The sequence below is a fragment of the Sylvia atricapilla genome, chromosome 11 (genome assembly GCF_009819655.1).
Source record: "Sylvia atricapilla isolate bSylAtr1 chromosome 11, bSylAtr1.pri, whole genome shotgun sequence".
Taxonomy (NCBI): Eukaryota; Metazoa; Chordata; class Aves; order Passeriformes; family Sylviidae; genus Sylvia; species Sylvia atricapilla.
This window is the reverse complement of record NC_089150.1, coordinates 14,690,598-14,710,921: the sequence shown is the minus strand read 5'-3', so window position 1 is coordinate 14,710,921 and position 20,324 is coordinate 14,690,598. Positions and strand designations below refer to the sequence as shown.

The following is a 20,324-nucleotide window of genomic DNA, read 5'->3' as shown; positions in this document are numbered from 1 at the left end:
ATTAACATCTGTGTCTGTATATCCCTGCTGTCCTCACACACGTCTGTGCACCCATGTGGCACATATCTGTCTGTCTGTGCTGCCTCAGGATGCTGTGTGCCAGGTGCCAGCCTGCATGGCAACACTTCGCCCACCCCAGTAATGCCCGAGACCTGGGCACATTCACATTTTTATTCTCACCTCTGGCCTGCCGCCACCACCAGTGTCACCCCCCACCTCCAATAATTTACAAGTGTCAAGGGTGGCCCTGGGGCAGCCAGGCTGGTGACAGGAACACGCTGCAGCCACCAGACCTGGGGCGACGGGGAGGGTCCACAGCGGTGGCCCCCCATATGATATGTACATTATACAGAGCTACCCAGAGCAACACAACACGTTAAAAAAGATCTACTCTTATGTACAGTATTTATAAAAAGCATCCCAGCCTCCACCACCTCATAAAAAAATACATCTCTTATGTACTTTGCCGCAGGACAGACTCCCCAACCCTGTGCTGCCCACCCTGCCAGGCTGCCCTCCATACTGGGAGGGGAGGCAGGGGGTGGGAGAGCTGCTCTCTGGGTTTTGGCATGGTTTGGGGCATCCCAGCGGCGTGGATGGATAGATGGATGGGGTGGATGGATGGGTGAGGGCTGTGGGGGTCTGAGTGCTGGCCTAGGGTGCAAGGTGAGCAGGGACAGCTTAGGTTGCTGGGGTGCCCATCACCCTGGCATCTGGGCATGCAGACAAGGGGTGCTTCCAGAGCCCTGAGCTTGCCCCCAGTGAGTGCTGCCCCCAGCCCTCCTGAAATCCCCTTCATGCCCCTCAGGTGCACCAGGCCCCCAGCAGCCAAGCCACAGCATGGGCAGGATGTCAGTGGATGCAAAGCCCGTGGCGTGCATGCCACCTCCCCAGAGCAATGCAGCTGGTCCCCATACATAGCCTAGGGATCAGCAGGGTCCTATCCGCAGGCACCAGGAGCCAACAGTTCCCCTGGCAGGCTCAGGAGCAGCAGGCTGGGTATCACCAGCCACAGCATGAGGACCACACTTGCCCACAGGGATCGAGGTGCCCCATGATGCCGGGGCAGTGGGTGGCATCTCTTTGGGGATGGCGGGATGGCAGGGGAGAGGGCGGGTGGCTTTGGGCACAGGTGCTGTCACAGGCCTGACTGCCCCGCTGGATTCCAGCCCCCACGGACACTGTTCATCAGGCTCTTGATGCTATCTAGGGGGGCCAGGAAAGTGCCCGGTCCTCGGTCCCCACAGCAGGCAATGCCCTGCGCCTCTGGCAGTGCCTGCTGCTGGCAGCTCTTGGGGTGCATAAGAGCTCCACCTGACAGCCAGCTCCAGGTGAGGTAGGGCAGTATTATTCTCCCCATTTTACAGATGGGGAAACTGAGGCGCAGAGGAGGGAGGGTGCCCGCTGGAGTGGCTGGGGGGCACAGGACCTGCCCCGGGCTCGCTGCCCCATCCCGGACACAGGTTGAGGAGTCTCCATGCCTGCCATGGCTCATGCCCTCTCACCATCACCACAGGTGATGGGCAGCAACAGCGGAAGTCCCCAGGGAATCCTGGTGGGGCTGCAGCATGGGGGCTGAGCCCGGGGTCAGCTCTCCCTGGGGCACTGGGTGGGTGGGGGGGAGGTTGGCGTGGGCACCCAGTAGTGACTAGTGGCTGCCGCCGCTCTTCCCCCCACCTGTGGCCCAGTCGATGATGATGAAGCTCAAGCTCATGATCATGAAGACCACCCCGAGAAGGGCAAAGCAGGCAGCCTGTGGGGACAAGGAAGCGACTCAGGGATGGCCAGGGCAACACGGTTCCCAGCCAGCCTCAGAACCCCACACCTATCCCCGTCCTTCTAGCCCTGCCCATGCTTACCAATATTTTGGGGGTGGAGCGCAGCGGCTCCTTGTCCTTGGGCATGATGCGGATGTAGAAGATGGCAGGGAAGATGAAGATGAGGCAGGGAGCAGATGTGGCACCTGGAGCAGACAGCGACAGAGTGGGCAGGGGCCTCCCACCCTGCAGCTCAGCCCTGCCAGCCCCACTGCCAGGACAGGTCCTGTCCATCCCCACCCCCTCCCTGCTCCCCCCGCAGTCCTGGCAAAGCCTTCCAGGAACCCAGGGACGCGGTGTGCTGGCACTGTCTCCACACCCCTCCCGCAGCTCAGGCCCTGGCACCGAGCTGAGTGCTGAGCAGGGGGAGCCTGGCTGGGGCAATCAAGGGAAACACACAGGGGAAGAGCAAGTGCCGGCACTGCACTGTGGACAGGGATGGGATGGGGGATTCACACAACCACCTGGTCCCGGCATGGTGAGAAGGGGAAACTGAGGCACAGGAGGGTCAGTCAAAGTTGAGCATTGTGCTTAAAAGTCAGGACAGAGGCTGGCATGCTGCTGCAACACCCCGTGATCACGGAGGGACAGGAGCAAGGCGCTGCCACACACCAATCAAGCCAAAGATGCCGAGAATGGAGGGGGCAAAGATGACGAGGAGGTTGATGAAGGTCAGCAGGATCACAGCAATGGCGATGTGGCGGATCCAGCTGAAGTCTTTCCCTTGGAACAGCATCTGCTGGATGGCCCGACGCACCTGGGAACAGGGACAGGGTATCACACTCTATCCTCGGAGCCAGGACGCATACCCTGTCACTGCAAATCTGCGGGTCCCCATCACCCCTCCTCCAGTCCTATCCCTATGGCCCTGCAGGTCACCATCACCCCTTTCGCTTCCCAGGTTCTGACCCTGATGCCCCACTGGTGCATGTCAACCTTTCACAGCCTTGTCCCTGTAGCCCTGCCTCTGCCCCATCCCTGTTCCTGGCACCCAGAATGTCCTGTTCCCCAATCCCTGTTTTCATCACTGCCTCAGCTTCCCTTCTCAAAGCCTGGTACTGAAGCTACCTGCCTCAGCTTCCTTTCTCAAAGCCTGGTACTGAAGCTACCTGCCTCAGCTTCCCTTCTCAAAGCCTGGTGCTGAAGCTACCTGGCATTCCTGTGAGGCCACTCACCGGGAAGAGGACGATGGGGACAGTGAGGGTGACAGCCGTCAGCACAGCCACACGCACACACAGGATGAGCACATCAAAGGGGTCCACCTTGTTGTACGTGTGCAGCAGCTCTGACTCCACACGGTCTGTGAACACCATCAAGGAGCCCCTAGGTGAGCCCTAGCACCATCAGCCCCCTGGCACAGGTGTGCCAGCCCCAGCCCCCTCCCCGAGGGCTCACCATAAAACGTGAGGTAGCCAAAAAGGGCAGCCAAGAAGTACATGAGGTACATGACCGTGATGGAGATGTTGGAGATGCACTGCATCTTCTTCTTGGAGGGACTGCAGGACACGGTGGGCTCAGCACAGCCCCGCAGCACCCACTGACACCACAAGCACCCGCCCAGTGAGGAGGGGTGATGCCAAAACATTCTGGGGTGTGTGGGGGATGTGCGGAGAGGGGCTGTGTCCCCCTACCTGAGTAGGGTGGTGTGTTGAATCACCTACCACCAACCAGCCACCCACTCTCTCTGGGTCACAGCACCCACATCCCAGGGGTCACACCACCACCCGGGATCATGGCACCCACCTCCCAGGGGTCATACCACCCCCCTCCACCCATTCTGAGTCACATCACACACCTCCCAGGGGTGATAGCACCCACCCTGGGTTATATCACCAATCTCCCAGGGGTGATATTGCCTACCACCCACCTGCCCACTCAACCCAGGTTGTATCAACCACCTTCTGAAACTGGTATCATCCATCTCAGGTCCTATCAGCCACCATCCACCCACCCGCTCAACCACCCAGGATCAAATCACCCACCTCCCCATGATGCCCCGGCGCAGGTCCCACACATGGACAGCACTGCCTTTGGGTGGGCACTGGATGAAGCCCACCCCTCCCCATGGATGCCCCCACCCAGGACTCACTCCTTCAGCTCAGTGTAGATGGGCAGGACCTCGGGGTGGCAGACGAAGGCGAAGGCCATGATGGGGATGGTGTATGCTGTCTGTGCAAGAGGAGGATGACTGACTGCTGGGGGCCCAGCGGCAGGTGCTGCTGGCACCAGGACCACCCATCTTCATGGGGTGCATGGGGTGGGGGCTCATCCAGAGCCTCAGGGGTGTATCCCAGGTCATTACCTGTGAGTTCAGGGTGAAAAAGCTGGGTGTGCAAGTGTCCTGCTCAGGGGCCTGGAGGACTGTGTAGCCATTCTGGTAGTCACTAGTGCTGACAGTTGTGACATTGAAGATACCGGTGATGTTCCCCTCCTGCTCCGGCAGTGGGCAGGGGATCTGGAACTTCTTGTAGATGACCTGGGGTGGGGGGTATATGGGGCCCGTCAGCTCTGGGTGCCCCCAGCTGCCAGCACTTGTTGCCCACACCAGCACCATGCCCAGCAGAAGAGTGATCCTGCTGGGACCCCTCCAAGGGACACCCTTTGCTAGTGCTGTCCTGTGGCAAGGCTGCTCCCCCAACCTGTCCCTGTGGATGTGGGCAGCGGGACAGAGTGAGAAAGCAGCACGTGGAGGGGCCACATGTGCAGATACCCCCCCGGCACTTTCCCCTCTCCTTTTTCACAACGTTCAGTTTCTTCAGCCGAAAATAACCCAGCAGCTTGACAGCCCTGCCACAGCGTCTCTGCAGCCCGGAGCGCCCGCTGTCCCTGCTCTCTCTGCTGTCCCCACAGCAACCAGCCCAGCCTCACACCCCAGCAAGAGGGATGTTGGGCACCCCAAGGCACCGGCATATGCCAGTGGGTGCTCACCGAGATGAGGAAGAAGACCATACAGCTGAGGGAGAAGCCGCTGGCGTAGCCAAGGTAGCCTGGGGAGGGAGGAGAGTGGCTGGTGGGTGCGGGTGGGACCCTTGCACTGGCTAAGTGTCCCCTCCTTGCCCAGCACATCCAGGCTGGCACCATCACCCCACAGAAGACCCAGGGTGCCAGACCCCAGTGCCGTGGGTAGCATCTCCCTGACTTACCCAGCTGCTTCATGAGGGCCAGGGGCAGGATAATGGTGACAGAAACCAGGATCACCAGGTAGTTCCCATTCATGTACCAGTCCCTGGAAGCAGAGGGCCTGTTCACCACCCCGCCCTGCTGGGGCACAGGCAGCCACTGGGGGGGCAATCTGCCTTTCCTAGGAACCCTTGAGCTTGCAAATCCCAGGGGCACTGGTGTCTCCTGAGGCAGGCATTCCTGCTCTGCTAACATCCCTGGGCACCCCTCGAGGCAACATCCCTGGGGACCCCCCGAGGCAACATCCCTGGGGACCCCCGAGGTAGCATCCTTGGGGACTCCTGAGGCCAGCGTCCTTGGGGGCCTTTGAGCTTAGGGTTCTGCCTACCCCCACAGTGGTGCACCCACAAGGGCTAGAGTTGCTAATGGGGATGTGGACATAGGGTGGGGGGACCTATACCAAACCAGTCCCCGACCCTGCAGCTCCAGGTTCTGCTCAAGGAGGAAAGCCTGATCCCAAGGGGATGTGAGGAGCAGGGATTGGAAGTTCAGCTCGGTTTAATCTCACCCAGGGGCTTATTCAGCACTGACAGTTATCAAAAATAGTAGTGGCTTAATGATAGTAAATCCCTGCCATGGGCTGCACAGCTGGAGCCAGAGCCCCGGCGCCTGCCCAGGGAAGGCACGCAGGCAGCGTGGGCAGGAGGCACTCACGTGGTCTTCTCCTCCAGGTTCAGGAAGGTCTGGATGACCAGAGGCACTTCAGATTTGACGATGTACAGGTAGCTGGACATGGCTGCAGGGCAGAACAAGGTCTTGCTGCACTGGTGTTCTCTGGTTCCACCCCTTGTCCCCAGCCCCTGATGGGGCCCCCAAGGCCATCCTCACCTCCGATGTTCTGCAGCGTGATGGCAATGGCTGCAGCCAGCTTCCCCGGCGTGCCGAAGGCTCGGTAGCCCAGCTGCTCATAGGCGCGGATGCCTGTGGGATGGGGAGTGGTGGTGGGTGAGAGTCAAGATGGGACCCCCTGGCACGGCCCTGCTGAGGACTTGGCACTCACCCACAATGCCCGAGGACTTGAGCAGCAGGTGGATGGAGTAGCTGGAGAGCAGGGCCACCGCTGTGAGGAGGAAGCTGCAGGAGGAGAGCACAGTTACCAGTGGGTCACAGCAAAGGGCTCAGACACGGCTGTGGGGCAAACCCCATGCAGATGTGCTCTGCCTGTGGGCAGCTGTCCTGGCAGGATACCTCCCCTTGCCTCAGCACCTGTTGAGTGTTCATGGGGCAGATTCAGTCCACATCTCCAAAAGAAGGCACCGCTCATATCCTTCAAGCCACTTTTGGAAATCTGACTTTGTAGTAAGGAAGGCAAAACTTCACCCTCCTCCTCCCTCCCCAAAGTGGGGCACAGCACTCAGCAGAGCAGGCAGATTTATGCCAGCAATGGGCATGGCTCAGTCAGCAGGAGCTGGTCCCTGCATCACCCCAAGAGACTTCTTTCTTGCCGCACCCACCGATCTCCTTGGAGGAGCCCCCCACACCTGGACACCGCCCCCCTCATGCCCCCATGGCACTCACAGGAAGAGGATGATGCCGGTGTTGGCCATGGCATATGCCAGCCCCAGGATGCCACTGCCCATGATGGCATTGCTTAGATTGAAGACGGACATCCCGAAAGACGTCTTCCCTTCAAACTGTTCACAGGACACAAGAGGGAGGGGATGCACCAGTCATACTGGGAGCTTGCCCCATCCCACCCCCACCACTGTGCCCATGCTGCTACTCACATCAGTGAAATGTGTCTGCTTCTTCTCGGCACCGTGGGGCAGGAACTCCTCCATCTCCGCCACGCCAGTCTGGTTCTCCTCAAATCTGTCCACAGAGGGAGAGGAGTGAAGCCAAAGCAGAGACAAGGGCCATCAGCACTGGTTGATGAGATACTGGCTGGTATCTCAAGGGCAGGGAGCAGCTCGGAGGATCCCCCACGTCCCTGACACCACCGCTTGCCCTGAGGCCCCTACCTGTCACCCGCCAGTGAGGGGACAGTGGACGCGGTGAGTGCGGCTGTGTGCTTCCCGTTGGGGACCAGCTCCACCATCTCGGCCTGGAGGGGCACGTCCGTGGTATCCATGGCTAGGAGACAGCTGGGCTTGCTATGGGCTCTACTCAGGCTCTGCAAGAGGGAGGCAACAGAGGTCTAGCTCTGGGCAGGAGCACTGGAGGGGCTGGCCTGGAGTCTCACAAGTCCTGCCTCCCCCAGGGACACTGGAGCTGGGCTCAGCACCAGCGCTGGTGGCACAGCAGGGACAGGCATTCGGGGATGAGAGGATCACCGAGCCAGGCATCACCGTGGCTGTGCTTCTCCCTTTTGCCCGCTCAGCACACAATGTCCCATGGAACTCAGCCCCAGCTCCAGTACCTCACCAGAGTCCCAATGTGGGATTGTCCCCTCACCCAGCCAGACATCCCACAGCCCATTCCATTCCCTTGCTCACAGTGCAGCACAGCACAGCACTGCCCAGCCCCAGAGTCCCCAGTCCACACCGCCTGCCCACCTCCACTGCCCTGCCCGCAGCTCTCAGCTCCATGACTCAGTTTCCCCTCCTGGAGACCGGTGCCAGCAGGCGAGGGGGGATGTTTGGGAGGGCGGCTGAGGACGGGGCAGGGAACTCGGGGACCCCCTAGCCACCGTTATGTAAAGCCCGTGGTGCTCCCCGGCGCAAAGGGCTCACCCACGTCCCGCCGCTACCGGGGTGCCAAGACGGGGGGCTCGGGGGCACGTCAGGGCTGGACAAACGGAGCAGGAAAGAGCGTGGGGCCGGGAGACAGCTCCTTGGCAGGGGAAGGCGGCCGGGCTGCCGAGCGCGGGACGCCTTGGCACGCCGCACAAAGCCGCCTCTGTGCGAGCCCCGGCCCTCCCCGCCCCGCTGGGAAACGGCACAGGGTGGCTTTCTGGGGCAGGCTGGCAGCCGGGGCAGGGTCCCGCCACCCCCCACCGCCCCGAGGGGCTGGGGTCTTGTCCAGCTGGCCAGGGGGCTCCACACTGGGGCTATGTCCAGCCAAGGGCCGGTGCCACCCGGCTGGAGGTTAGGCCTGGCTGGGATGCAGGGTGGTCCCCCATCCCGGGAGGATGCTGCTGCCCCACCACCCTGCTGCCTGGGGTCTCCATGAGGTGAGCAGGAGACATGTCCATCTTTATGCTCCCAGGGGACTGGTGTCCCCAGAAATCTGAGGAGCCTTCCCACAGTACAGTCGGGTCCAGCAGTCCTCCTGGCACGCAAGGAAAGGATGACACGGCAGGGTGTGGGTGCCAGCACCTCCGGTCTCCTGAGCTGCTGCCCCGCTTCTCCCTGCCCATCCAGACCACAAAGATTACCTGCAGGGTCATCCCAGGCCACACACTGCCTGCTGGCACTGGCAGGGGGGCCTGACAGTGGGCCTCTAAGGTGGGCCCAGGGTGGTGGGCATGTATTTGAACCACTGTGCCTGCAGCACACAGCCAGGTGGGGAAACTGAGGCAGGACACAGGCCAGCAGGGACCAGAATGAGAAGGTTCAGCCATGCGGGGGACGAGAGGGAAGCGCAGGGCGGGCTCTGGGTGATGATTTATCCCCTCCACTAGGCCTCCACTTGGGATAGATCCAGGCATGAACAAGGCTGCCAGCACGTCCAAAAGCCACCGTTAACTCTGCGCCTTCCCACCGCCATGGGCAGGCATCACTGAATCCAGCACTCACCCAGTATGGGACTGAGGGGGGCACCAGATCTGTGATGTTCCATCACCCCCCTAAGCCCCCCAGTGCCACAGGGCTGCCGGCAGGCAGGGCTTCACCGCATCCAGCTGGTGGCAGGCAGGAGCTGCCCACTCCCCTGCCCGCTCCCCCACGGGCGCCAGGAAGGCTGGGCACTCTTGTCTGCAGCCCCTTTCTTCTCCCAGGTTATAATTACACCTCTCTGGGCAGCTCAGGAAATACCAACTTCTTCCCCCAAGCGTCTCTCAGAATAGCAAGCGGCACAGCCGAACTCATTCAGCATGCACCGGGCTTCGTGCTGCCACCCAGACGCTTCCTCCTGCTGGGCAGCCCTGGCACAGCCTTGGCACAGCCCTGGCACAGGCCCAGCACTGCTCACTGCCACTTCCCCAGCTGGCCCTGGCCTTTGCCCCTCGGCCAGGGTCTCCTGGCGGCAACGGCCAGGGCAAGGGGAGAGATGAAAGAGGAGGGAGCATGAGATGATTCGATCGGGCAGTGCGAGCCCTGCCCGCTGCTGTTTGCCTTGCGATAAGGCAGAACAACAAATACGGAGTGATGGGTGGCCCCGAAGGGGTGGCTTGGTTCCCCTCCAGGCTGGGGTTGGTGGGTTCACCGCCTCACTGTGTGCCCACCTTAGCTGGGAACCCTCTGCTCTGGGCAAGGAGCATCTTCTCAGGGATCTCTTCCCTCAAGATGCCACCATGCAGATGGGATAGTGTCATCTTCACTGCCATGTCGGGTAGCCCACATGCTGCCTGGCATCATCCCACTCCTGACCACCAGCTCCAACGCCTGCTCGCCCAGCCTGATGGCATGGACCTGGCCACCTACAAGTGTGGGCACGGAGCCCCCCCGCTGTGGCACCCAGGGCCACTTTCCTGGGGGCGCTGAGCAAGCGGCATCGATTTCCCAGCATGCGCTCCGCTGCCTGCTGCGCTCCGGGACACAAGGACAGCGACAGCCCCGTGCGGCCAGACCTCCCCCAGGCTGCTCCGGCTGTCCCAGCGCTTGGTGACACCCCACCAACGCTACGGTGTGGCCACAGAGCCTGAGCTGGGCCCTGGTGCCGTGCCGCAGCCCCTGCAGATGGAACACGGAGCCGGATGCGTGGGACGGCACGTACCGTCCCGCCGGCCACGTCTGCGCTTCAGGGGAGGCTACGTTTGGTCTCGCACACTGCGTCCCGGCCAGCACAGACGCCGGGTGGGGTGAGGACACGTGTGTGGGGCGGCAGGGCTCCCAAATCCCTGCCCTGCTGGGGGCTGGCGGACGGGCAGTCCCGGGCTCACCGCGGTCCCCGCCAGCCTTCCTCGGGGACCAGGACACCACGGTGAGGGTTTCAGTTCTGAAAGGGACTGCACCGCTCTCTCTGCCTCACATCTCGCCTCCACGCAGACTTCATTTAAAAGTTGGAAAATCCCAGCGGGAGCGAGGGACAGGCAGGTGTGGGGGGCTGGGCAGGGAAGCTCTGTCGGCAATGCCAGCAGGTACGTTGGGTGGGATATCCATTGCATCTGGCAATGTAGCCAGGGGGACGTGTATTAACCCGGGCAAGCCTGGCCCCCGTGCTGTCCCTGTTCCCTCGGTCAAGCCCCGGCCCAGCACAGTCCCCAGCGGTGCACGCGGTGCTGGTGGAGTGTGGCACACGTGGGGACATGGCTGGTGCCAGCCATGCCTGTGCCAGGCAGCGCCAGCCCGGGGGGCCGTGGCCCACCGTGTCCACAGCCCACGGCACCCATCCGTGAGCACCCAGTGCCCACACCTGCGGGGAGCGAAGGCGCAGCTCTCCCTGGCAGTAGGTGAGTGCTCCCTCGGGCCGGGGACCCCCACAGGGCAGAGACTCCCTCCTCATCTCCTCTCCCTTGCAGATGAATCCTCGATAATCCGGCCCAGCTGGGGCCGTGGGACTATTCCGGGTGGTAATCCGGCTTTAGCGCCAAGCCTGCCGCAGCTGCCGGCCTGCGTGCTGGCAGCCAGGTATCCCGCTGCCGCCGGTGTGTGCCGGGGGAACGGCACCCCCCCGCCCGTGCCCAGGTGGCTGTTCGGGTTTCAGCAGAGCTGGGCACACAGGGCTCATATTCCCTGAGGCTGTGCTGATGACCAAGCCCTGCCAGAGAGATGGGCAGCACGGGCAAGTGGGCAGGGATGCCAGTCATGTTCCCCCCACTGCCATCAGCCCCCAGCACTGCTGTGGGCACACAGGCACAGCTGGGCAACAACCCAAACCTGGGTGGTCCCTGGGCAGCCCCTCTCCAGGGAAATTGACCCCAGCAGGGCACACAGCAAAGAAATCCCTCTCTTTTTGCCCTCACAAAGAACTCCCGTCCACAGCTGCCCTGGGAGTAGGGTCTGCCCTTGCCCTGAAGAACACACAGCCATAGCTTTCCCCTCGGCCTTCCTTCCTAACATTGGCAACCCAAACCTGGTTTTAACCGGTGGTGTTCCACCCCTCACCTCCCAGCTAAGCAAAGGCAGTGTCAGGGTGCCACCTCCTCCAGAAGAAGTGAGCACCCAAAGGGGCAAATCCGGCCATTCAGGGGATATCCATGTGCCTCACCTTTGGCATGAAGGTTCTGGGAGGCATCTGCATGGGTATGGGAACCCCAGCAGCTGTGGAAAAGGACAGCTGGAGGCAACCTTCCTGGTGCATGGCTGGAGAACCTCTCTGGGTAGGCCTGCTATAGACATTATCCAATTATATCTGTGGGAGATTCTCCTGAGATCCTCTGGAGATGACAGCCCCACCAGCTGGTCATGCCAGCCAGCCCTATTCACAGCCTTAGCACAAGCTGGTTAAAGTAGGCACTGCTCCTGGGCTCACCTCACCTCTTTCAGCCCCAAATACTACACCATGGCTCAGGTTTGGGTCAGGCAATTCCCCTGGTGCTCCAGCCAGGGCAGGATTGGCTGTAGCAAATAGGAAAAAATGGCTCTGGAAGCTGCTGTCCTGGCTAGCAGGGCTCTGGCAGCACCAACACCTGCCTGGGCACTCCTGGCCATCTCTGTTGCACTGTGTGGACAACAGTGTCCATCCAGGGTCTTACCTCTAAGAGCACAAGTGGCACCCATGTCCCAGGGTGTCCCAGGGGACAGCTCTGCCTGAGCCTGAGAATGTGCCTACATGCAGAACACATCAACGCCTGAGCTGGTCTGGCCACTGTCCTGCAGCAATGGACACACTAGCGTCTGGGACACACCAGGGAGGGGAAAGCCAGTTTAGGGAAGAGAGTGATGGAGCCAAACATTACGCTGGGGCCACTGGGTTTTCCAGTGCCAGATCCATGGTGCAGCTCAGCCACAGCATCACCTGCCAGGCACACAATCTTGCATGGGGCCACGCTGCAGGTATCAGCCATCACCATCCTGCCACATCCTCTAACATCCAAGTACCAGTACCGAAGCAAGCTGTGAAGAGCAGTGAGGAAGCTGAGACCAGGTGAGGGGAGTCATGGCCAGCACTGGGACAGCCCACGCTGTTGCTGCCACCTGCCAGCTTGAGTCCATGTGGTACAAGTTCAGGTGGCAGTTGCAGCTGGCAGCTTGGGGATGGGGACAGGGTGGGCACAGCATGAGGCCAATGGCACTCAGTGTGGTTCTTGGAGAGGCTGGGTGAGACACCAGCTTGAGCCCAAAGCATCTCAGGCAGCACTAGGCTGTTATGATGGGTTTTGCTTTAAACTTCAAACATGGCCCTTTGGGAATGTAGGGCCACCCAGGGAAGATGGTGGCACAGGTAGTGGCACTGCAAAGACTGATGGACAGACAGCGCCTGGAGAAGGACATGTCAGGTTTTCTACCACACCTCTGGAGTTTTGTTTTGCCTTGAAAGCAAGATGCTTTCCAGAAGTTCACACTCCCCAAAACACAACTGGCCTTAGCGAGATGACACAGAGGGGTCAATAGCGAAAACTCCAACGCACCATGTGCTGCTGGCAATGCTGGGGACATCAGGAGGGCCTGGCCTCAGCCACAGCCCCCTGTACCAATCAGGAGCCATGATTCGTTCCAAGCCTATGGCACCACCACCGTGCCTGGCCATGCCACTCTCACCATTGGACCAGCCTGCCATTTGCTCCACAGGGACAGCTGGCCATGCCCCGCTGGCATGGGCGACCCAGCCAGTCCCAGACGTGCGTCAGCGGCTGAGGAGGCATGTGGCGGCAGAGACTCACGTGGCGAGGAGAGCCGGGGGCATGGGGGTCCGTCCTGTCCCCGACCCGCCTCTGTTTTCTCAAGGGTTGCACTTCCAAAGGAGCCCGTGGGATTCCACTCCTTCCCCCATCCCCACGCGCCAAGGAAAATAGGCTCTGCCGGTGCTTGTTTGTTTGCCGTGGCCGCAGCCCCGGCGTGTGATTACAGCTGCAGCACGGCCGGGTGCTGTGGGGCCCTCTGCGCCTCAGCCAGGGTCCCCCGCAGTGCCAGCAGTCCCATGCCACCCCCAAGTGGAATGGAGTGTCCCACTGCCCCTTAGCAGCCCTGGCCACCAGAGCCAGGGCACACAGGCACTCTATTCTGGGAGACAGGGCAGTGTTGCGAGGCACAGACGGCTTTCTTTGGGGTACCCCCTTGAAGCCAGAGGGACCAGGCAGGTCTAACACCTCATCTTGGGCCTGGTCCAAACACCAGTGGAAAATTCCCCATCTCCTCCGCGTCAGCTCAGCACAGCCATGCCCTCTTTAGCCAGCCAGGGCTCTGCTTCCCTGCCATCCCACCTGTTGGGGACTTGCCAGGTCCCCGGTCTCACCCATGTCACCACAGCGCCAGCTCAGCTTGTGGACCCTAAGTCCAGCAACCACCTGCTGTGGTTCAGTTTCCCTTGGGGAAGATTTCTCTCCAGCGGGACTTTCACAGCTGACAGGGCAGAGAGGGCCACCATGCCGGCTGGCATGGGACACGCGTGGCCGACAGGAACGCAATGTGCTGCCTGGCTCTCCACGCTGCTGTCCCAGGCAGCCAGGCTCTATAAATACCACAGCCTATGGAATCACCGCACGCAGGTCCCGGCCAGCCCCAGTGCCCATGACGGCCGGCATCACTCTCCCTGCTCCGGCACCCCGACACCGACACCCGATCCTAGCCACAGCCGCTTCCAGCCTTCAGAAACATATGTCATTCCCACAGGCGATTAAAAATTAAAGCAGAAAAAAGGGAAAGTAAAGGGACTTGGGGGGTTAGTGTCACTATGAGTATCAACGGAATGATGCACGCCAAAGCCCCCAGCATCGCGAGCCAGGAAGGGGCAGTGTCAGGGCGCTGGGGTACCCAGGCGGTACGGCAGGGTTCTGCCTCCCACTGCACTCGCGGGATCTGTCACCCACCCGTGGGAAGGTGCCAGCCGCTGCGAAGTGGCAGGAGTACAGCAAAGCAAACAGCCCCGGGGCGCTGCCACCTGCCAGAGCTGCCGAGCCCCGGATTTTTCCCGATGGTGCCCGGCGCCGGGAGGAGGAGGAGAGAGCGGGGCCGTGAGAGAAAAGCGGAGCCGGCGAAAGATGTGTTGGAAAGGGTGCGGAGGAGAATTCGTGGAGATGAGGGGTCGGAGCGCCCGGCACTACGGCCTCCAACCATGGAGCTCCACGGAGGAGAAGGCAGCGACCCTGGGAGTGCGAGAAGGAGGGGAGATCGGAGAGACCTACCTGCCCTCTCTCCGCGGTGCTTCTACTGCGGGCTGGGGCAAGCAGCCCCCGGTGGCCGGTGCCGCGGATTAGAGACTATCCTGCTACCGTAATCCCGGCGGAGCCGGAGATTAAACCGGACCCGAGCCCGCCCCCAGCTCCAAGGCTCCCAATCTCCTCTCTGCCGGGGCACAGGAGGGGCGCTGGGAAGCGGGTGGAGCGACCGCCCTGCATGGACCGACCCCGCCCCGCCCCGCCCCGCCCCGGCGGGACACAGCCGCCCACCGGGCATCAGATGCCCACCGGGCATCAGTGTCCCGGCAGCGCTGCCCTGCCTGGAGTAGGTACATCACCAAGCGATCCCAATGCACTTCACATGGGGCGACCGCACCGGGTGTCTGTGCCTCTCTAGGCATGACCACGATACTGGGCATCTGTATCCTGCCAGGTATTGACACCCCACCCGGCGTTCCTACCTACAGCAGCTGAGTGGCTGCTTCCAACCACCTGGTTGCCCCGCTCATGGTGCCCACTGCCCTCACAGCATCTCAGCACACTGGGACTAAACAATCCATATGCAATCATCTCAACAAGACCCAGAGCAACTGGGACAAGCCAGCCCCCTTCTCCAGTCTCCATCAAACCTCCCCACTTGAGCTGAAAGATGTCTATTTTCAGGAAATACAGATCCCCATAAAAGTTCCCCAAAGAGGAAATTTCTCCCAAGTGCATCCTGCAGGCTTTAGGGAGAGCCGTGAGCTCTGGTGATTCACCAGATGTGTCCCCAAAGATTCCCTGCCCCTCTGCAAGGTCTGTCACCCCTAAACTACTTCCTGCTCCTCTGTCCTGCCCAGCTTTTATTTCAGAGGAAAATTCTGGGGGTCCACACTTGGGAGTCCACCCACCTCCTGTGCTGAGCTGCAAACCCTGCCCAGCTGCTGTGCGTTGGCAGAATGGCTCTGCATGCTGCTGGAAGGTTTTATTTGTGTTATGCATATCTTTAATAAATCCTTGTGAAGCCTCGGGCAGCCTGGGATGGAAACAGCTTTGCCAGTCAGCAGTGAGCGTCGCCATCGGGAGAAGAGGCACCCTCTCGCCTGGACATCGAGGGATGTTAAATATTCAGTGGCAGCTCTGCCCTCACGCTCCCGGCAATCCCGCGGCTCCTGTTACTGCCACTCTTCTTTGGCTGGAGACATACATCCATTAACTAATTTCTAATAACAGCAGCATGCGTAAGTGCTGAACCAGCGCTGGCTGGCACGCCGGGGGACTGGAGGCAGCCAGGTTTGGCAGTGTCATGGGGGAGCCAGAGGCACCCAGAGGATGGGCATGGCTGGCCTCAAGCCATCAGCTTAACCCTTTCCCTGCTCTGGTGAAGCCAGTGCAGCCACGTGGCACCTGCGGAGAGACGTCCCGGGACGTGTGGCAGCGCAACTCTCCAGGTTGTAAAAGGCAGCCAAGAGCTTCCACCCTGTGAGCAAACACAGCACAGGTGCTGGGCACAGGGACAAGCAGTGTTGTTCCATTGCACAGGGTGCAGCGACTGCCGTGGGGTAACATGCTGGAGGACCTGTGGGAAGTGACTTGGAGGCTGTCTGCTCCTTCCCAGCCTCCAAATGCCCTTCCCCTGCAACTGGCACAAATGCAGCCATGTCTACTTTTTACTGTCCCCCCTCTTGTCCATCATGTGACACCCCTCTCCAGTGTTTCCACTTTCCAGGTGGGCAAAGGACATGGGCTCCACCATGTCCAACTGAAGCTTTGTGGAAAATGAAAGCAGTGAGGAGTGGAGGAAAGAGAGTGAATATGTCCCCAAAACCTCCAAGGTCTGTCCCAGCATCCCATGTTGGCACACAGTAGCTGCACACTCATGCAGCTGGGCTGGCAACCTAGAGATGAGCCATGAGAGGGGTGGGCTAAAACCCTGCTCTCGACCCCCTGAGCCCTCTGGTGAACAGTGCTTCTCCACTGCAGCTCCGGCCAGTCTCACCAATGGCTCCAGTGGTGTCAGGGCTCCAGTGGATTGCAAAATTGCAGTCGTGCGGTTTTCTCCAGCTGGCTGGAAAGTTTGACGCTGGATTCCCGTATGTGAGGAGCCTTCAGGGGAGCACGGCACAGCACGGCTCATCTCTCCAGCAGCATCCTGCCTCACCAATGGCAGGGAGCCGAGTGCTGTGCCAGAGCCCTTGCCCTCAGCACACCTCCGTAGGGTTTGATTTCTCCCCATTTCCCCCAGCCAAAACTGCCCTATTTCTTACCCTTCAGCCGTGCTTTGAAATCAAAGATTAAAATGAACCCATAAAACCCCTTGGCCTCAAATGTCACAGCACAGACAAGGCCAGCCCAGGACCCAGGCACGAAGCAGTGGGTGCCATGTATGGCCAGGGACACGCTCTCCTTGTCACGCTCAGCTTACCTCTCCCAGCCCCTGAGCCCGCTGCCTGCTGCTGACTGCCACTGCCTGCTGTTCCCAGAGCCAGATGGCAGGAAGATACGGCAGAGATATGGTGAGATTTGCAGCCCAAGCAGTGCTCCCCCTGCCACTACCCTGACCTCTCAAGCAAGAGTCTCCTGGAGATTGCCCTTTCCAGGAACATTCCAGTGAGTTCCTCCACCGAGGATCCCACAGACACAGCGCCAGCACATATAGGTGCTCCAAGACCCCCACTGCCCTCTGGACCCCCATAACCATGAAGCAAGTGAGGCACAAAAAGAATGCTGATTGTAAGAGGAGAGGGATGCCTGTGGCCAGCAGGGTGGACTCCAGAGTGACACCTGCCCGGGGCCGTGTCCAGGGCTGGGGCCTTCCTCCCCCCAGCCCTCTCTCCACAGAAGCACCCTGGCTCAGGTAGCTTGTGTCTGGACACAGAGGTGGTTGGGAGCAGCTGGTGGCCCCCTTCTCCGCCCCCTTGACCGCCGCCTCCCTCGCGGCACATGCTGTCATGTGGCAGGGCACAACAACAACACGGGCTAATTGGTTAATGTGATTTCAAAACATGATTTGCAATTATAACTCACCAGAGAGCATTCAATGATCCCGCACATCGGAGCAGTGGGTTTTTCTCCTTCGTTTGTTCCTGGAACCTCGAAAACCAATTAACTTTACAGAAGCCAGAAGCAAGCACTGCTCAGCAGACCTGAAGGGTGAGTTATCTCTGTGCTCAATCACCTCCCTGCCAAGACACAATCTGGGAACCAAGGACTGGCGGACAAGCCCCAGGGTAACCCCGATGCTTCTCCCTGCACACTGAGGGGTTTGGAGGGACTCACACAGGCTCCCCCAGCTCCAACCTGTCAAACACTATGGCTGCTTGGGAGCACTTGAGGACAGAAGGATGCCTGAGCCACAAGATGTGGGAATAAACTGTTCCTGTTGGCACAGGGAGACTGTCCCTTCATTTCCCTCCAGAGGTGCTGGCACCTGCTGGCAGCCTGCTCATCTCTGCCACCCACGCAGGACAGCCATGTGCCCACCATCCTCACAGCACCTACAGCCCCACCAGGGACAGGGGCTTTGTCTCTGTGGGCTGACCATCCTGCAGAAAAGGCTTAAATGCCGTTAAGGTAATTAAGCAAGGACTTTAATGCCTTTAAATGCAACTCAAATGCCTTTCAAGCCAAACAAACCCAAGCAGTCATGATGGTTCTCAAACATCCAGCACCCAGTGCCCAGCTCCCCTGAGTCTTGGCTTGTTTCCCCAGTGTCCTCAGTTGCTGGGCTCTGTTGCTCCCCACATCCCACTGGAAATCCAGACATGGGGCCAGCAGTTTTTTCTCGAATGGGCAAAGAGATGTGGCCATTAACTGCTGGAGGGATGATCTGGCAATTATCCCTCAGGATGGTGATGCAGCTCCACTCTGCAGGGGGACCCCTGCTCACAGGGGAACACTCTCATGTGCACAGGGCCTGACTCTCTGGGCTGCGAGCTGCCTTCCATCAGCTCCCCAAGCCTCCTTACCACAGGGAGGTCAACATCCTACACTGCAGCCCCTCCCAGGCTTCCTGAGGACAGGGAGGGAGCTCAGGGATCTGCCAGAACCTCTGAGGAGGCACAAGGTGATGCCAGCAGTGCAGCATGGGGCAGTGGAAGGAAATGTGAGGCACTGTTGGGGGGTCTCCAGTCCCTGGGGAGGGGCTCTCCTGTTCATCTCCAAGCTTCCTGCAAGCTGTCAGGGAGTGGAGCTGGCTGGGAGGCCCCCAGGGGATGCCAGGCATTCTGCCCAGGGCCTGGGCAGCAGGGTGACAGATGGCTGGGGACCTGGGGACAGGGAAGCAGGGGAGGACCAGGGACACCTTTCAGCCCAGACAACTGTAGCATCCTTGTTTAGAGTTATTTATATCTGGGCCAAAAATGGAGATGTGGCCACAGCCATGTCCCTCCTCTCCCCAGGGTGCTGTGGTCAGTCCAGAGTGGACCAAGGAGCAGGTATGGTCCCTGCAGTCCCAGTGAAAGGACAGTCTGCTCTGGCTCCCTACAGAGGCACCCGTAGGGCTGTCCTGAGCCCCCTCACTGGCTAGGGTGACTCTCAGTCCCAGGGCTAGAGGGTTCACCACAGGCTCCTGTCGGGCGTGATCCAGCCATGAGAAGGAGAGTGGATAAAGGCCCTTTCATGGCCCATCAGGGAAAAGGATTCAGCGAGAGAAGCACAAAAGGACGTGCTAGTACTCAGGACTGAGGCTGCAGTGTCCTGCAGCACCGGGGCTCCTGAGCAGCCGCAGTGGCGGGATGCGGGGTGCCTGCCCCAACCAGGAGCAGCTGGGGAGCACCAGGTGCTGGGTCTTGGCAGGCACCCCTGGGCTCCTGCTAGCACCACCCAGCCTTGTGTTCGGGTGGACTAAACCTGGTGCTGTTTCAGGCTGGGCAGTGCTGTCATAGTGGCTCTCTCCAGGGTTGGGAAAGCCCTGGGGCACCTACCCCTCTCCCTCCCCTCTGAGCTGGACAACAATTGGCTGCCTGAAGGACGCCGGCCTTGATCCGCATCGCTGGCCGTCCCCAGGGCCGAGCAAACAGAGAGGAAAACAGCCCCAGCCGGCTCCTGCCACTGCCGGCATGCGGCCAGCCCCCGGCACCCCCGGTGCTCCTGTGCCTGGGACCTCTCCCACACAGCAGAGCTGGCAGCACCACTCTGCCTGGTGCTGCCAGGGGGCTGACGGTACTGACCCACCTGCCCCACAGCCGGGAGTGAGCCCAGGGGCTGCAGGGGCTGAGCCGGGAGGAGGAAACAGAAACCAGGACAAGCACCCAGCGTGCTGGCAGAGGGGCTGCCCGCGATGGGAGAAGTGAGGCACAGCCAGGGTTGCACTGAGACCACTGGCCCTGGCTGTGGGGCTGTCCCTCCTTGCCCAGTCCAAGGGTCAGCTCGCCCAATTCAGCCCTGTTTGCCATGGGGCTGGGCCTGTCCATGGGGCTGCAGGCTGGCTGGGGCCAGCTGGTTGGTGGCAGGAGGCCAGCACAAGCCCAAGTCACGTGCCATGGCCTTGCCTAGCCACCTCACATGTTTTCTCCACAGCCCAATTCCCTGAAATCTTTTCCCACCAGTAGAGCATGGTGCTTCACAGAAATGCCCCCGGTACCCTTCCCAGAGCTCTCCTGTTGGAGAGCCACCCACTCCCACCAGATACCAGGGGGATACCAGAGGCCAGCTCTGGTCCCGTTCCCCCACGGCACATCCCACACCACCCAAAGTCCTACCACTCGCTCCGTGGCACTCCTGGCACCCCTACCCTGACTGCTAGCAGCAGGACCCACCCGCCACAGCAGTGGGCTCGGTCGGCTGCAAGAAGCACAGACGAGGGCTGGGATGGGTATGGGGATTGCTATCACCGGCAGGAGCGGCCACCGTGGCACACGGGTGAGACAACGGTGACACAGCGGTGGCACCATACCAGGGTGGGCACGGGGATACAGGCCCTCAGCTGCCCTCCCGGCACTGCAGCTGTCCCTGGGAAGGTCAGGCCGTGGGGGCCAGGCCACGGGCGGCTGCTCCAGCTCCGCCGGTTTCGCCTCGAGCGCTGCCCG

At 60.8% G+C, this 20,324-nt stretch overlaps 1 protein-coding gene across 2 annotated transcripts; it reads right to left on the bottom strand.

The window, feature by feature from the left end:
• Positions 1–157: 157 nt before the first annotated feature.
• Positions 158–14,456, bottom strand: SLC38A3 (solute carrier family 38 member 3). Of its 2 annotated transcripts, none has more exons than XM_066326778.1 (16): positions 14,319–14,456; positions 6,959–7,110; positions 6,725–6,809; positions 6,516–6,631; positions 5,998–6,071; positions 5,826–5,918; positions 5,652–5,733; positions 4,961–5,043; positions 4,746–4,804; positions 4,120–4,293; positions 3,907–3,986; positions 3,213–3,313; positions 2,993–3,117; positions 2,430–2,574; positions 1,860–1,963; positions 158–1,753 (listed from the first exon to the last, which is right to left on the bottom strand). In XM_066326778.1, the coding sequence occupies exons 2-16, from the start codon at positions 7,066–7,068 to the stop codon at positions 1,649–1,651; spliced, it is 1,536 nt and encodes a 511-aa protein (XP_066182875.1). In that variant the 5' UTR covers positions 7,069–7,110; positions 14,319–14,456; the 3' UTR covers positions 158–1,648. The 2 variants fall into 2 exon arrangements, with proteins under 2 accessions (XP_066182875.1, XP_066182876.1); XM_066326779.1 differs by having other exon boundaries at positions 14,323–14,390.
• Between the last annotated feature and the right edge of the window lie 5,868 nt (positions 14,457–20,324).

Bases quoted from the DNA above. Each gene is read 5' to 3' on its own strand.
- SLC38A3 (XM_066326778.1), bottom strand. From the start codon at position 7,068: ATGGATACCACGGACGTGCCCCTCCAGGCCGAGATGGTGGAGCTGGTC. The intron at 6,632-6,724 runs GTGAGTAGCAGC...TCCTGTGAACAG, and splicing joins AGCAGACACATTTCACTGAT to TTTGAAGGGAAGACGTCTTT. The intron at 2,575-2,992 runs GTGAGTGGCCTC...CCCTGTTCCCAG, and splicing joins TCCCCATCGTCCTCTTCCCG to GTGCGTCGGGCCATCCAGCA.